Genomic DNA, 16837 nt, shown 5'->3' with positions numbered 1-16837 from the left:
TGGATTTATTTCTAGATACATGAACATTTTACCTCAACAGGTGGCACTAATTGACAAGCTGATCTTTTTTCTGAAGCTACCATAAATAGGATTGATTTCGTTTAACATTTAGATGGGAGACCTAGGAAGGCCAAACATTATCCTGGAAGTAGGAAATGGAAACTACTTCTGTATCCTTGCAAGAACCTGTATAGATGGATAGTATCAGGAGCCAAACTTGACTCTAAAGAAAAATTACCTGTAGATGGGAACAACTGCCTATTCATTTTGTAGAAAAACCCTTAATTCTTAATTTTTTAAGTTACCTTAAATATGCCCTTTCTGAAATCACTTTTATGTTATATGTAATTTGGCAAATAAAAACAAAATATCAATTATGAATCTATAATTGTGACTTACATCACATTGTATAACATCTTTGACCTATTTTTAATTCAGTGCTATATATCATCAGACTGACTGAAATTCTCCAAGGCTTTCAAAAGTTTTCCAGACCTCTCATCTATTTTTAAATCCAATATACCAATAAATTAATTATGTTTTTGTAACTAGCTTTCTTCATAGAGCTTAGGGAATTATGCATGGTTGCCCTCGCAAATGTTATCATCTCAGTAGTCCCATAAGATTGGCTAATCAAAAGTCACTATGAGTTTAATAGCAGGGATTTAAGCCATTGTCATTCCACTCAAAGTTAAAAATCAAACAATATTTTCAACTCATGAGAAAACATTGGCTTTGCTTTTGTTTTTTAGTTTCAAGTCAATTGCCAAAGGCATCTTTCCCCCTGAATAGACTTTACTGTGTCAAATAACAAGACAAATTTTGTACTGGACTCTTCTTCAGAACCATCCTATCTGAAATCATTCAATTGGACCTCAAGGAAAGCCTTTTCCAACAAGTCCTTTGAGATGCATTGACCATGCAGGTTAGGAATTCCGAAAATATTAAAAGACAGCTGGACAAATTCTCTATCCCTATTTTCCCCCTATAATTACTTAAAGAATTGGCCAATCTAATTGGGAAGACCAGGAATATATCAACGATTACTATTTGACGAGGAATTGACTCAGTAAGAAATTCGGTTCTTAACACAACACAACACAACACAACACAATTTTGACTTTAGAAAGAATATATCAACCTCCGTATAACCGGCCGTTCTTCGCTTCTTTTGTTTTCTTGGCTTCACGCTGGAATAGTCAAGTTCAGTTTGGGTAGTAAGGATTGGATGGAATCCCCAGCGTGATTTTTTTCAGCCAATAAGGAATGAGAAAAGTGAAATGTACCTGAAGCCCAAGAAGTAATCCGTAGCAATCTTTCGAAATAGGGGAAGTGCTTGAAAGAATTCAGATCATCGGACGAGAACTGGAAGCCGTGATACAATATTCTTTATTCTCTTGCATGGGAGAATAAGTTTCCCCCCCTATTGCAGATACTGGTGAGGCATGGGCAGGATTATTGTGAACATAGGCAGAGCCGCTTCTCTCCTTGAACAATCGTAGTAGTCAGTCTCTTAATTTTTCGTTTATATGGAAGGGATGACAGATTGGTGTAGTGATTTTAAACCCCAGCCCGCCCCTTCTTTTTGTAGAAATTAAGGTGCAAATGGTACGAACTGTCATAGAATTACGTGTACCTTTGTACCTTTATTATATTTAAGGAAAGTTGCGCTGTTAATGTAACTGAACAACGGCAGTAAATGGATCGGAATAAAGATACTGAAACCTGCACACATTTGTATTGTAGGAGACAATATGAGAATAATTTGCATTATCTTCTTCCGGGTCATCTTTTCTATTTAATTCCCAGGAGAAAAATCAGATAGGTTCGCTAAGATGTATCACCCTGTGGGTGGATGGGTTAGAAGTGATTTATTTAATAAATCCAAACCTTGAAATGAAAGATAATATTCATAGTAATACTTAAATTTGAAATATTAAGTTCCCTAAGTGGGGATCTTATTAAAATATTTTGAGTAGTGCTTTCAGAAACTGTTTGGAGTACTCTACTTGAAAATTGTTTTATAACCTAGCTTGAAGGACTTCAAATTTACTTTCCATGCTTAATAGATGCAATAATGATTTGGAAACAATAATATTTGCAATTCTTACTGGTATTGAAGAAGACAAATGGTATTTATCCCTGATCTGATTTAGAAATTCCAAAACAAATTGTTTGCTTTTTTGGGGGGGGGGGAGGGGGAGAAAGCAACTAGCAATGTTATGGGGTGTGTGTGTTAAATGAATGTAATTTCTATTACAAGGCAGTTAACAGCTTGAAGAATAAACTATTTTTCTAAATTGTGAATGCTCATTTGATTATAGATGGGTGGCATCCCATTGCTTCTGTGATGTGTGGAATTTGACAAAAGAAAAAAATATTTTCTTTTTAATGCAAATTAATAAAGTTTACAAGCAGTGGACTATGTAGTTCAAAAAAGGAAAAAAGAAGAGAGATAGGAATTTTGAGATGCTTATCATGAGACAGTTCTTTGGATGCCAAGTAAATTTAAGGGACAAGGATGCCCCTAAAGAAGATAAGAGAATGAAACTATATTTCATGCATGGATTTAAAAGTTCCAAAGCAGTTTGGGGGCAATAGTTTAAAGGTTTTTTTAATAGCTGGAATTAAGGCCTATAAAAGTGCTTTTTGTGCTGGGTGTGCATTTAAATGTAAGACAGAAGAGTAATTGCCAAGTTAGATAAGAATGACAATGAATATACAGTATCTCTAAACTCATATTTGGTTTCATTTTTAAAAACCTGTATGTCAGGTTTAGTATTTTCTTTCTTTTTCAGGACAAAATGTTTTTGGTGGGATTGACAGGTGGCATTGCATCAGGAAAAAGTACAGTAGTAGCTCTGTTGCAGGAACTGGGTTGTGCTGTCATTGATGCTGATGTTATAGCTCGGCAAGGTGAGTTTCCTACAAAGTTCTTTATTTGCAGATGAGTGTGATTTGCAAGAGAACCACTATGTAGAAATCCTATAGAATTCCAAATGGAGACATTATTGGTAAGGTGACCAACTTTTTTACAATGAAAAGGAGGACAAAACATGTTCTATTGTCCAAAATGCTAAGGTGACCAACTTTTTTACAATGAAAAGGAGGACAAATAAATTGGAAAAAATATATCGTTATTCATTGCAACAATAATACACTAAAATATGATATATGCATAATAAAACATTTGCAACATTTTATATTGTAATTATGCTTACATGCCTGTTAATTATTATTTAAATGAGTACTTTTCCACTGAATTAATATTTTTTGTCAATGTATCATCTTCTAACAATATATTGTAAATATCTGAACAAGAAATATCCTTCATATTGAATTTTACAGCAAGTGCTGCAGCTAGAGTATCAACATTCAATCTCGATTTCTCACTTGTCGAAAAATCATTGGCAATTGAAAAAAACTCTTTCAACTGCTGCATTAGTTCCAGGGCAGCACAACGTAAATTGAACAAGTATAAATAAATGTTCACATGGAATATGTTCATTTTTGAAATGGCTGAAAATATCCACCCATCTTTTATCAATTTCAACATGTTGATTTTCCCATTGTATTAATTTTTCAGAATTTAAATATACATTCAGTCTTCTAATTTCTTCAAAGAGACAATTGTCGCCTATTTTAATGTCTAGCATTTCGTTAGATAAAAATTCAACACAAGATTCAATATCTGTTCAATATACTTGCGATGAAGTAAAAAAAACACCATTAAAAACTGTTTAATAAAATACGTCACATAACGCGCAACAGATTAGCCTTCAAATATTAAAAAGGAGGACATGTAGGAGGACACTTTTTGAGGGAGGACAGAACTTACAAAAGAAGGACTGTCCTCCCTAAAGGAGGACGGTTGGTCACCTTATTATTGGGAATGATTCCATACTTCTTGCTTTTAAATATGACATTTCACATGTCTTGAAACTAATGTACACATCACATTTCTCTCTTCTAACAGTGTCTGGTGTTCATCAGATCTGTGGAGCTAGTGGGTATACTTTTGCCTTTGTACTAAATTCCATCTGAAGATTTTCTAACCATGTATGTGGCTATATGTCCCTCCCTCTCTTTCTCTATACCTATATTCCTCTTTCTTTCTCTCTCACACACCCACCTACATGGTACTGACCCTGAGAAGAGGAGAAAATTTATGATGGAAAACTGCTTGTAGAGGTGAAGGGTTCAGGAGATAAGCGACTAAAAATTGGATTAATAAGTAAAGGTTTTTTTCCTTGCCTCTCTTCTTGCCAGCTGGCAGTCTTTGCAAAATATGTGGACCAACTGAATACTGACTCTTTAAGGAATATTTAATGGCTCTTCCTGCTATAATATTTTCTTTCCACAGTGGTCCAGCCATACTTCCAGGCATATCGGCGTATTGTGCATTCCTTCGGTCCAGAAATTCTTTTGGAGAGTGGTGAGATCAACCGTGAAGCTTTAGGAAATATAATTTTTTCCCAACCAGAAAAACGTCAACTGCTAAACTCCATCACTCATCCTGAGATCCAGAAGAAGATGTTAAAAGAGATCTTGAAATACTTTGTCTTGGGTAAGCAGCTGGAGAGTTGATATTATTTTGTAGAATCCTTGGGGCACCCCTCCTGCTGACAAAAATGATAGTATCTCTGTTGACCATGTGTCCATTATATTATTCTATGACAAGGGAAGAAAGGGCTGTAAAGTCAACTTTGCTGGCTCCCTTTGGGACATATTGTTTGCAATCACCCTTTTTACTGCTTACATCTTGAGGATTCTCTGTTCTTTATATTTTCCCTTTGCATTTTTAGTCCCTTAATGTGGTTTTAAAGAGCATACACAAAAGAATCTTTAGGCAGCATTGTGCATATAATGTCATGCTTCCTGAAATGCTCAGACATTTATCCAGTACCCCAATTCTCCTGATGCTCTTCTAAAAGCACTCTTTGAATTTGATAAGATAAAATAATGGCTTGACAGTTGGGATTTCTGCAGTGTCTTTATATTTTTCCATTTACTTTGTGATAACAGTGACAACTATATCCACCAAACTAGTCTAATCCAGTCGGGTCCAAATCGCTCTACAGAGGATGCTATTTCTTCTGTTCTCCATCTGAGCTTGGCGCACTTAGAGGAAAAAATAGAAATACGTATGTGTGAATGCTGTTGGTCAATTTCAGTTAGGCATTTAATACAATCATTCCTCAGTATCTAGTAGACAAACTGGGCTTTTAAGGCTTTAATACTCTTTTGTGCAACTAGATTCTTGATAGGCCCAGTATGTACGAGTTGGGAGTAATATTTCTAACATCACTTTCCTGAGCACAGGTTCTCCTCAGGGTTGTGTCCTAAGTCTGCTGTTGTTCACCCTGTTGACCCATGACTGTTTTGCAACGTTTGCCACCAACCATATTGTGAAGTATGCAGATGGGCCTTATTCAGGATGACTATGAGGGTGCTTACTGCAAGGAGGTAGAGGGTTTGGTGAACTGGTGTAATAAAACAGCCTTGTCTTAAACATAAAGGCAGGCACAGCCACAAACTGTGTATCAATGATTCACCTGTAGAGGTGGTTAGCAGCATTAAATTTCTGGAGTGTGCAGCTAACGAGTAGGTTAGCTGGGTTGCTCAACAGTGAGACACTGGTGAAACGGGCACAGCAGTGCCTGCATTTTCTACGTCACGTGAGAAAAGTACATGTTCCTTCCCCTGTCCTTACCACTTTCTATAGAGGGACGATCAAGACCATCTTGTCATACTGCATTACAGCCTGGTTTGGCATTATTACTGACAGGAAGAGCATGGTGAGGATGGCAGAAAAGATTATTGGCAGTTAATTGGCAGAGAACATAGCATATAAGCAAAGCTTGAGCAAGATTCACAGTATTGCTTGGGATGCTACACATCTACTTCCTGACCGGTTTTCCTCGTTACTTTCTGGAAAGAGGATTTGTGGTATTCATCTAAATTCAGTCACGGTTTTGTTCCATATAGCATCAACCTTGTGAACTGTCAAGTTTCCTCTTTCCACAATGTATTCAAAATGGACAGTGATTAATATATATATATACATACGTATGTATGTATGTATGTATGTATGTATGTATGTATGTATGTATGTGTGTAGTATGTATAGGTATATAGCACGGATATATGTGTGTTATGGGTAGATATGTATATGCTTTCTTTTGAGAGCAGGCAACACAATTTCATTTTTAATGTGATCCAGTATGCTCGCAGTAAAAAAATGACAATAAAAACTATCTTATCTTACCAATATTATCAACAGCTGCTTTGGGGTCTTTGTACAAAAAAGGGACCTGGTGCTTATTAAGGGCAGATAGGGAAATAGAGAAATAGCGAGGCTATGATTTTCAATTTCTAAGCCCTACAAAATTATAAAAAATAAATGTGTGAGAAAGGAGGAAACAAATGACCATCTTCAACACTCCCATTCTCCCATTTTTTTTAACCAAGTAAAAATTATGAAAATTATTCGGAGTAGAATAATTTGGGCCTCCTTATTCAAATCTGTAATAATCAGAGTGCATGGTATTTTATGAAGGGTTTCCTAAGGGAAGAAACAAATAGGCCTAACTCCCCATATCTATAGCCATCAACAATGCTTTCTAGGAAACAGAAAGGCCACTTGGAAACATCAGCAAATAAAGTTGCTTGTATTAAATATACCAGTAACTGGGAACAATGATGAACCCCAAAACCTTTTGGGGTACAGATTTGAGGGTAGGGAAAGAGTCATTTGTTTGAGAAGGACTTAAAAGGCAGCAGTGGACTCTGTTAAAATGTGCACAATGATTACAGATAAGGGAATGTTGCCTGTATAGCTAAAGCAGATTAGCATGAGACTATAATAGTTTTATTTAGGTATCTGAAATATAACATAAAGGCACTTTATGTGTGCACCATATTAAAAGACTTTGAAATACAACAGTGACAGCTAATGAGGAACTATGCTATAGTCTACACTGTCAGATGTACTAGTGGCTTAATCAGTAGCCCGGAAAAACAAGACAAAGTCCAAGTCAACCACACCTGCCATATTCTATTAAGGTGAGAAATAACAGTGGTGAAGTTTGGAGAGTAAACAATGAGGAAAGAACTACTGCAAGATGTTCAGTGAAAAGTTGGCTTAGCAGAACCTCTGTTTAACAGATTTATAGTGCAATGAAATATCAAGCAAATGTGAATGTGAATCACAGACAATCCCGCTGTCTTGATTTCAAAAGCACTTGGAGAATTCTAGTTCTGTGTCTGCAGCAGCGTGTTTTCTTCTACCTAGTTCTACATTGCCTCCCACTTTCCTTCTATTGAATAAGGAGGGAAAGAAGAGATCCCAATCCGACAGGATTCTTTATGTCTCTTCAGCACATGTACTTCGTGTACTTCAGCACTCTTCAGCACATCTCTCTTTTTTAGATACTTTCCCAAAAATTATGGGTTGATTTGTTCAATGATCCATTTATTTGATTTCTTGGCTGTCCACAGTATTCTCAGGATTTCCCCCCTATGCTAAAGTTCAAAACGATCAATATTCTTCCTAACCCGATTCTTCAACATTTGTTTCCATAGAATGTCAAAGAAAATGTTATGGCTTGCATGATTCTGATCTCTGTAAATATAGACAAAGATTGCAGCATTTGAATAACAATTCTGAAATCTTCATGATCGATTTGTCAGATGCTGGTCTGCAGTGTATTCCTTGACTACTTATTTTTATGTTGCTGATGGCTAACACTGCTAGGCAGAAGCTATCCACCAGTTTCCTTTTTTATTGACATTTCTACAGCTGGATATTCCGCTCGTCGTCATTCGCTTGGTCTTTTTTATATTTAATTATAGTTTCATTTTTTTTTTACTGTGCTCCTTGACTTTTATTACTACAGCTTGTAGATCTTTTGCGTTTTTGGCTATCAGGTTAGTGTGATCCATATAGTGCAGATTATTGACCCTGCTTTCTCCAGTTTTAAAACCATGCTTATCTTTTTCTAATCCATCTTCCGTATATTTACGTTCATCAGGTAGGTTGAATAGATAAAGAGATGTAACAAAACCTTGTTACACTCCTTTGCCATCCTGGAGCCAGTCTGCTTCTTCATCTTCTGGCCATTATCTGGCTTCCTGATCTGTACATAATGAGGACTGTGCAGATTGTTCAATGACGGCCACATGTGACCACAATGTGGGGACCAGGCACTTAAACTATGTCCAGGCAGGCAGACCGAAGAGCACTGTGGAATACAGGTGGATGGGAGGGAACAAGGAGCTATAGAGTATGGGCAGTCATTGACTTTGCTGGTGGAAGGCATGCAGGGAAAGGGCAATCATGTGTCCATGGGACACTCGTAATTGTGAGCCATTGCCAAGCACCTGAATTGCGATCATATGACCACAAGGAAGCTGCAATGGCTAAAAGTTGACAGACCGGTTGTCATTTAACAATGCTGTAATGCTGAATGAATGGTCATAACTCAGGACTACTTGTATGTATTTGCGGCATCATACCCAAAAAGTTTACTGCTATTGAAAAAATGTTTCTAATAAAGGATTTATTTTATTTTATTTATTTCCAGGCTATCGATACGTGATTTTGGATATCCCGCTCCTCTTTGAGAGCAAAATGCTGACCAGATTCATGAAGCACACAGTTGTTGTGTATTGGTAAGGAGAGTACTCTGGTAAGGAGAGTACTGGAGAATACTTTCAGTACTAACAATTTAGATGGAATGAAAGTCAGAGAATGGGCTATGTAATGTATTGTTTTCTTCAAATGGAAGTGGGAATAAAGGGCATTATCATGTAACTATTAAAAGAATATTTAACTCAGGGTAGAGTTGAAAAGGCTACGGGTCATGGAATTGTCCTTAGGAGTTGAAGGGCCATTGAAATGGAGTAGAGTGATTTGTGGTCCTTCCACGAAACTGCAGCTGTTACAATAAAGCTATGTGGCCTGAGCTCTCTTCATCCGATTCTCTGCATTTCAGTAGTTTTCTGAATGACAAGCTTCATCTATATGGCTTTCAGATCTGGCATTAGAATCTCAGTCTATTTACAAAGGCAGGGTCTTTCAAAGTAGCATACTAGATGCATACTGCCTTTTGATTGTGCAGTTATTCATAATGCATTTACCTGTATATATTCCAGTAGCAGTGACGTGCGGTGAGGTTTATGGCTGGTGAGGCTGGTGACGTCATCAGGAAGGCGGGGAATGGGACCACGTGTGCTGGAGGCTGAGGCTGCCTCAGCCTCCAGCACACGTGATCCCATTCCCCTCCTTCCTGAGCACGCTCCGCCGGCTCGCGCTCCGCAGTCCCCAACAGCAGCTGCTTTTTAGTGCTTTTCTGTGCATCTGGCGTTTAGGACATCCGGCTATCTACCTAAACGCCAGACACACAGAAAAGCACTGAAAAGCACTTCGCCTCCAAGCCACTTCGTCTTGATGACGTTGCCGCAGCTGCTGGGCGCGGCTGGACCTCCAGAGCGGCGCCGAGGCGGTCCGGGCAGACGAAAGAGCGAGCGAGCGATGGAGGATCAGGCAACCTGATCCTCTGTCACGCCGGACTGCCTCGGCGCCCCTCTGGCTACCTCTGTCTGTCCGTGCCCGGCAGCTGCGGCGATGTCATCAAGATGAAGTCCAGCGGAGACAGAAATGTTGTCGGCGCTCCCGGACTGACGAAGCCACGAAAGGGACTGGGGAATGACGAGAACCTTCCCGCCTCTGCTGGACTTCATGCACTCCTCTCGACTGCAATGTACGTCCAGAAGCGGCTTTTGTGGCTAATAGGGTTTGGGCTTTCAGCCCCACAGCCCCTGCCACATCTGGACGTCTATTGCAGTCGCGAGGAGCGCACAAAGTACAGCGGAGGCAGGAAGGTTATTGGCGCTTCCCAGAACCCTCCTGCCTCCGCCGGTTGCCCAGCTGGCACCGCCCCAAGTGCACACCTCCTCCTCCTCCTCCCTCCTTTTCCTCTTCATTCCCCAAAGGCTCTTCTCCTTACCGGAGCTTAGCGGGAGCCGTGTAAAAGGGATGGGAGGAAATATATATTATATATTATATATTATTTCATGATGAGAGGTGAGGCTCTGCCTCCCCTGCCTCCCCTGACCGCACGTCCCTGTCCAGTAGCCACTTGGTTCATTTTGTGTATTTCTGTAGCTGGTCAGGAAGGAATTTGTATTCCTGTTCCTCCAATTACTATTACTGCTATGTATCAAAATGTAAGGCAGATGCACAGGGAAATTTGTTGACAAAATTATTTTAACTTAGTTTGCAGAGAGGCAGCATATCTCATTTTCCAGTCCATCATCTCATGGATAGGCTGAGCTTTCTGAAGGTTCAAACCTCAAGAGAATGGTGTGTTGAAGTGGAGTAGGACCAAGTAACTGAAACATCCTGCTTTATGAGTTGTGCATTCTCTTAGTCGTTGCTTTGTACTTACATATTCCAGCTTTTATGTGCATTATAAGACATTTGAGACTTGAGATGGGTGTTGGAGGTAACATCTTAATTCTTTCATCCTGTTATGTTTGTTATACACACTGCTGCCGTTCCACTATTAGCAATTTCTCTTTCTCTGCCCCTCAGTGCTCCTGACTGCAGTGCTTAATATCTTTTGCTACTGCAGAATGTTCATGGGGGGGTGAGGGAGAATAAAAGTATGAGATTCTTTCTGGAAAAGAGGGTGGGGTAAGGAACACAATTAATTTCTTTCGTACCAGAGAATTCAGTGGAAGCCTTCATAAAGGAGATTTCATCTGTCAAAGAAACCTGTCTTATATATTTCTTGTGTGACTGAGTTTGTATGAAGGGCTAAGTTGTAAATCATGCTTTGTTAACAAAGCATATTGGGTAAGTTAATGCAACATGCCAGCAAAATCAAGCCAACCACATTGTACTTTTGGGAGATGTGTGAAATACGTTTTGGTCATGATGAAGCATATATGTATACTTATGTATACATACATAAAGTATATTGGAAACCCTTGGAAGATCACTGGCAGCTTGAGCCCAAGGAATAATGGTTCATTTTTTCTGCTGATCAGAAAACTGTTGGGAACAGTACAAAGGGAGGGTCATATTTAAAAGTTTTCACTACTACTACCGTTAACAGTGAAAAACTTTATCAGGGTTGTTGTTTCCTGTGCACTAATAAAATTGGAGATGAGGTGGTTACAGTACTTCAGCTAACTGCTAGCTGCAGTTCGGCAGTTCAAATCTCACCGGCTCAAGGTTGACTCAGCCTTCCGTCCTTCTGAGGTAGGTAAAATGGGGACCCAGATTGTTGGGGGCAATATGATGACTCTGTAAACCACTTAGAGAGGGCTATAAAAAGCACTATGAAGCAGTATATAAGTCTAAGTGCTATTGCTATCTATCTTGCATGCAGTGAGAAAGGCGAAACAAGATGGAAGCTTTTCTTCTCTCAGTGATCCTGGTCTAGATGAATATTATAGGTACAATTTGGAGAACATTTGATTTTAATTGGCTTTGTTTTCTTCTCTTCTATTAGTGACCCACAAGTCCAGCTGTCTCGCTTGATGCACAGGAATGGGCTGACTCAGACAGAGGCAGAAGCACGCATTTTTGCCCAGATGCCTCTTGCTCAGAAGGTCAAGTTGGCTGACCATGTCATTGATAACTCAGGAGATGCTGAGACCACCAAGAAGCAGGTCCTTAAATTACACACAGAGTTGGAGAACTCCTTGGAGTACCTTATGGTGCGCTTATTGGCTATAGGAACAACAGTGGGAGTGGGAGGCCTCATGTACTTTCTAATGCAGCAGCTTGTGTAATAGGCTGTTCTTTCATGAACAAAGAGGGGAGAGGAAAACTAGACTTTTAATTTAGATTCCATTGCATTTATGCACAAAAGATTTATTATAGGACAAGAAGAGATTTTAGTGGGGACTTGTTTTAGTAAGTGGACTGCTGGGTTAGTGGTGGTGATTGGGAAACATTACATTAATTTAATAAGCAAACAATTAAAGGGCTGTTATATTAGTTTTTGGCATGAGAATAACTACATTTAAAAAAAAACTTATCATTGCATGAGATCTGCTAATAATTATCTCTTTGAAACATTTACTTTTGTGGCTAGTAATAGCACTTAGACTTATATACCGCTTCACAGAGCTTTACAGCCCTCTCTAAGCAGTTTATGGAGTCAGCATATTGCCCCAACAATCTGGGTCCTCATGTAAATCAACATCCATTATTACTTCCAAAGGAGTGGGTGAGAAGTAAACGTAACACTTCCTACAAGGAAATAAGGAATCAAATCTGTAGCTTTTCAGTAAGACATTATGCTGCTTCATATTGTGCAATGTCTTTTTATTAAAATGACTAATTGAACTCAATGTTACATAACCAGCTTATCTTGAAATATAGTTCTTTTATTTAACATTATATCTATCAGTCTAAGATGAGTATGAGGGAATGTAATATAATGCTGTAATGTATTGGTAATGTAATATTTTAAAGTTTCCTATAATCAGGGAATCTTGACTACTTCGCATGTCTGCAAAGGTTTTGAGACAGTCACAAGATTTCTGTAAGTATTATGGAGATGCAGAGAAACACTGCAGAGTCCACTTTTGAAACACAAATTCAGGTGAAACATACTCCTATAATTTTATAGTTAGAGCGCCTTGGGAACATGCCCAAGATACTCTTAAGGTTGTATGTTATTATCTTATTCTACTGCACCAAAAACAGTTGGAAGTCAATTCTTTTCTTTTTCTTATCCTTTTTTCCTCTTTCCCTCTCCTCCCATTTTTTCTCCGTTATTCTAATTTTTCTTTGAATTTCTGTAGTTTATATTCTAATAAACTAATATAAAATTGTAACTGAAACATACCCAAGATACTCTTGTACTGACACATTTGATGAAGAAACTAACTGTGATTACCAATAACTGCTTGCAATCAGATCATTGCCCAGTTACATTACAATCTTAATATAAGATTGTTGTTCATGTAAAGTTGCTACTGTTGCTGATATATAAATAAATTATAGGCCATATTAATACATTCATTATTTTGTAATAGTCTAATCGAAATGTATAGAAATTGTGTAGGAAAATAAAGTTGAAATGAGGTTCAGTTCCTGACAAACCTAGTTCTGCATTCTAGTTTGAACATTAGAAGGTCCTTGTTCTATAACTATAAGCAATATCCACATATCAAGAAGCTCACATCTTATTTGATTGTTGCTTATATAAGAGACAGGTACCTTGGTCTGTAAACGAATGACCCATTGGAATCTCCATAGCAAAACAACTTACTTTATGTATGGCCAGAAGTGGAAAATAACATTTAACGCAGCACAGTACTTAAACAAAATGGTTCGGTTGAGATCTGCATATTTGGAACTGATTGGGGTAGATTGCAGGGGTGACACCGAAATATAATTTTATCATATTTTATGTATATCTTAAACTATTGTTTTCTATTCCAATTTAATTTTAGACTGTATTTTATTCCAATTCCATTTTAAATTGCTTTTATCAAATGTTAGTAATAATTTGTTTCTGGAACTTTGCGCTTTGATATGGCCCAAGGGCTAATCAATAAAGACTCAATGTCAATGGGAAGAAGTTAATCATAGCTTGCAGGCAATATATTCAATAAATTCAAGTACAGTCACTTTATTTTATTTCAGAAGTGTATGGTTCTGTGAAAGTAGATATTAGTATAGAGAAATGCTTCATTCATATTCTTGGAAAAGTTAAATGTGGTAAATTCATTTATAAATTTTGGCTTATTTTCTTATGCACTCCAGTTATTCATCTTTGATACAAGTGGCGTTTCGTGGCTGCATCCACAAATGTGAAATTGTAAGGTAACTGGATTCTCTTTTAGAGCCAAGAAATGTGAGGTTTTAACAGTGCAGCTCATAGGACTCAAAACTAAGCTAGGGAGAATGTGTTGGTGTAATCACACTTTTTTCACAACTAACAAATCTGTGTCTGCCATGTATAATTGTATAATAATGCAGATGCCAAGTATAATTCTGTTTTCCTTAAAAGTATACATATAGTATGTTTTATAGTGGTATGTCCCTGCTTTTGACTACACTGCATTTTCAAACGTGTACTTCAGGCAAATATTATTTGTACTACTGATTTTTCTGCATTCCTGTCAAAGTAAAAGCTGAAGAAAGGAGTGTGTAAGAGGTGGGACAGCCACCCCCTCCCCAAAAAAAGACAACCTAGGAAAAGATGCAAAATGAATCATGGATTGAAAAGAGGGAATTTGTATAAAGGAAAGCACAAGTAATCTACTTATGACCAAAGCTGAGCCCATGATTTCTGCTGCTAAGCGAGACAATTGTTAAGTGAATTTTATTCCATTTTATGACATTTCTTGCCACAGTTGTTGAGTGAATCACTGCAGTTGTTTAGTTAGTAATACAGTTGTTAAGTGAATCTGGCTTCCCCATTGACTTTAGTTGTCAGATGGTCACATGACTCCAGGACACTGCAACTGTCATACATATGGGTCAGTTGCCAAGCATTTGAATTTTGATCACATGACCCCGGGGATGCTGCAACCATTGTAAGTGGGGGAAATGGTCATAAGTCACTTTTTTCAGTGCTGTTGTAACTTTTTTTTTGAATTTTTTTTATTGTTTTAATTAAACAAAAAACACACACAAAAAAATCATTCTTCATTACATCTTCCAGAAAGCATGTCGATTGTTTACAAATAAATTTTGTGCGTTACTACCACAATCATTCTTTATATTTCATTCATATTGGATTGTACATTTTAAATCAAAGATCTTTATGTATTTTACCATCAATGTGCCATCATTCTCATTTAACTATAATTGTTTAAACGTGCTTTTATCTAGAATCATTTATATTTAAAGACACAACCACATACTGGCATTCATTAGCTGTTTCTGTAAACCTCAGGCTTATACCCAATTGCTTTCACAAATGCCAACACATATAAAATCATTAAACATTATCCATTAACATTTCGTTATTGTTATTGTAGTTATCTAACATCTTTATAATAAATCTAGACATAAATTTATTAATAGAATTTATAAGTACCCAGGAGAGATTACATCTTTATAACAAAATTCAAAACAAAAAAGTATTAGTAAAATTGATAAATCTTTTTCCCAGGTCCCAAGTTATAGTTTATATCCAAATTGTTTTTACTAATTAAAGTTATTATTTCATTATTATTATCATAATGGATTATTTGTTAACGAATAAACATTTTAAAAACAAAGACATTCTATAATCATCTACAAAATCCTACTTATTAATCACCAAGGATTAACTAAGTTTTTAATTATCAGCATTCATTGTCAACCTGTGTCTTTCCAGTAATAAAACAATCTTATCTCTTTAGCAGTTGTTGCATCAATTCTCTTATTAGCTTCTTTATAGAGTTCTTAAAAACTTCTCTCCGCACTTTTTTGCTCAGAAGATCTCTCATATAGTCTCGTTGCCCTTCAGCTGATATTAAAATTGACATGTCTTTGATTATCAGAAGTCTTTCTAAAGCTGTTTCTCTTCTTAATTCCATCATCAAATCCATATCTTGACAAGAGAGGTAGAGCTCCAGATAGTCAAATTCACTTTTCAATATCTTTTCACTTTCACTCATAGGTGCTTCATTAGTAGGTTATCTTGCCTTTATCTTCTATATTTTCTATATCTTCATTCTCTTCTTTAGTTTTTGGAGCTTCAACCCCTTCATCTTTTGCTACGGATAACAATCATTTATCCAACTTCTTATAATAATAATAATAATAATAATAATAATAATATATTTATTTCTTAGCCGCACCCTCTCCCGAAGGACTCGGGGCGGCGTACAACAAAACATACGAAATAAATATGTAAACAAAACAAACATATAGCAAAGACATACACTGAAATATACACAAGGAGGAGGTCGATTGATAAAAACAATTAAAATACAGTATATAAAACCCCTAGAAATTAAATATAATTAAAATACCCAGTTAAAAACCTGTCAGGAGCGATATGGTTAGATCAAAGTTGAGCCAGGCCAGCTGCTTGGAATAGGTGGGTCTTAAGCTTAATACGGAAGGAGCGGAGGTCAGAGGTATTCCTAATATCCGGAGGGAGGTCATTCCACAGGGCTGGGCCCGCCACAGAGAAGGCTCTACTCCTAGGCGCCGCCCCACGACATTGTCTAGCGGACGGCACCTGGAGGAGCCCCTCTCTGTGCGAGCGAATTGGTCGCAGGGATGTATGGGGCAGAATACGATCCCGCAAGTAACTAGGTCCTAAGCCATGGAGCGCTTTAAAGATAGTTATCAAATCTCTCGGATCCTTCCTATAAATTTTGAAGTCCATCCAAAACATCTTGGAGACTTAAGGCTTCCTCATCTGTATATAGATACATATTTCCGAAAAAAGGGAAAAAAAAGATCTAAACTCCACTGCCACTCTTGCCTTCAATATCTCTTAGATGTATAAAAATACTTTTATTTTGAATTCACTTGTGCACAAATTTCTTCTAATTTTTTCAGAGATGGAGGTTTCTATCTTTTCTTTTCTGTCCCTTGCCAAGAATATTGCACCTGCAAAGGAACAGTCCATGTCCTTGAGATGTTATCAGTCCACAAACAAGCTGCAAACCCTCCAACTTCAGTAAAATCAAGGAAAGTCGAACAAAGGATGCATTGTTTCAAAAGAAAAAGAAAAACCAAGTTCTGGCTTCCGAATGGCAGATTCAACTCTCTTATTCGTTTCAGGCTTAAAAAAAAAAAAAGCAAAAGTCTCTAAGTATCTTTAATAAAATTTAATAAACAGTAGGAGGAAGGATTGTTAAA

At 37.4% G+C, this 16837-nt stretch overlaps 2 protein-coding genes across 3 annotated transcripts in view; both read left to right on the top strand.

Moving 5' to 3' along the window:
- Positions 1-16837, top strand: part of LOC309401894 (uncharacterized protein) — a 395822-nt gene that overhangs the window by 209303 nt on the left and 169682 nt on the right. The window lies entirely within an intron of this gene.
- On the top strand, positions 1317-13612 carry DCAKD (dephospho-CoA kinase domain containing). Of its 2 annotated transcripts, none has more exons than XM_081931868.1 (5): positions 1317-1438; positions 2799-2916; positions 4364-4567; positions 8586-8673; positions 11523-13612. In XM_081931868.1, the coding sequence occupies exons 2-5, from the start codon at positions 2805-2807 to the stop codon at positions 11803-11805; spliced, it is 687 nt and encodes a 228-aa protein (XP_081787994.1). In that variant the 5' UTR covers positions 1317-1438; positions 2799-2804; the 3' UTR covers positions 11806-13612. The 2 variants fall into 2 exon arrangements, with proteins under 2 accessions (XP_081787994.1, XP_081787993.1); XM_081931867.1 differs by lacking the exon at positions 1317-1438 and adding an exon at positions 2011-2132.

Source organism: Natrix helvetica (genome assembly GCF_964273705.1).
Source record: "Natrix helvetica genome assembly, chromosome: Z".
NCBI classification, from domain to species: domain Eukaryota; kingdom Metazoa; phylum Chordata; class Lepidosauria; order Squamata; family Natricidae; genus Natrix; species Natrix helvetica.
Note: the sequence above shows the minus strand (reverse complement) of the source record. Positions and strands in the feature narration are given on the sequence as shown.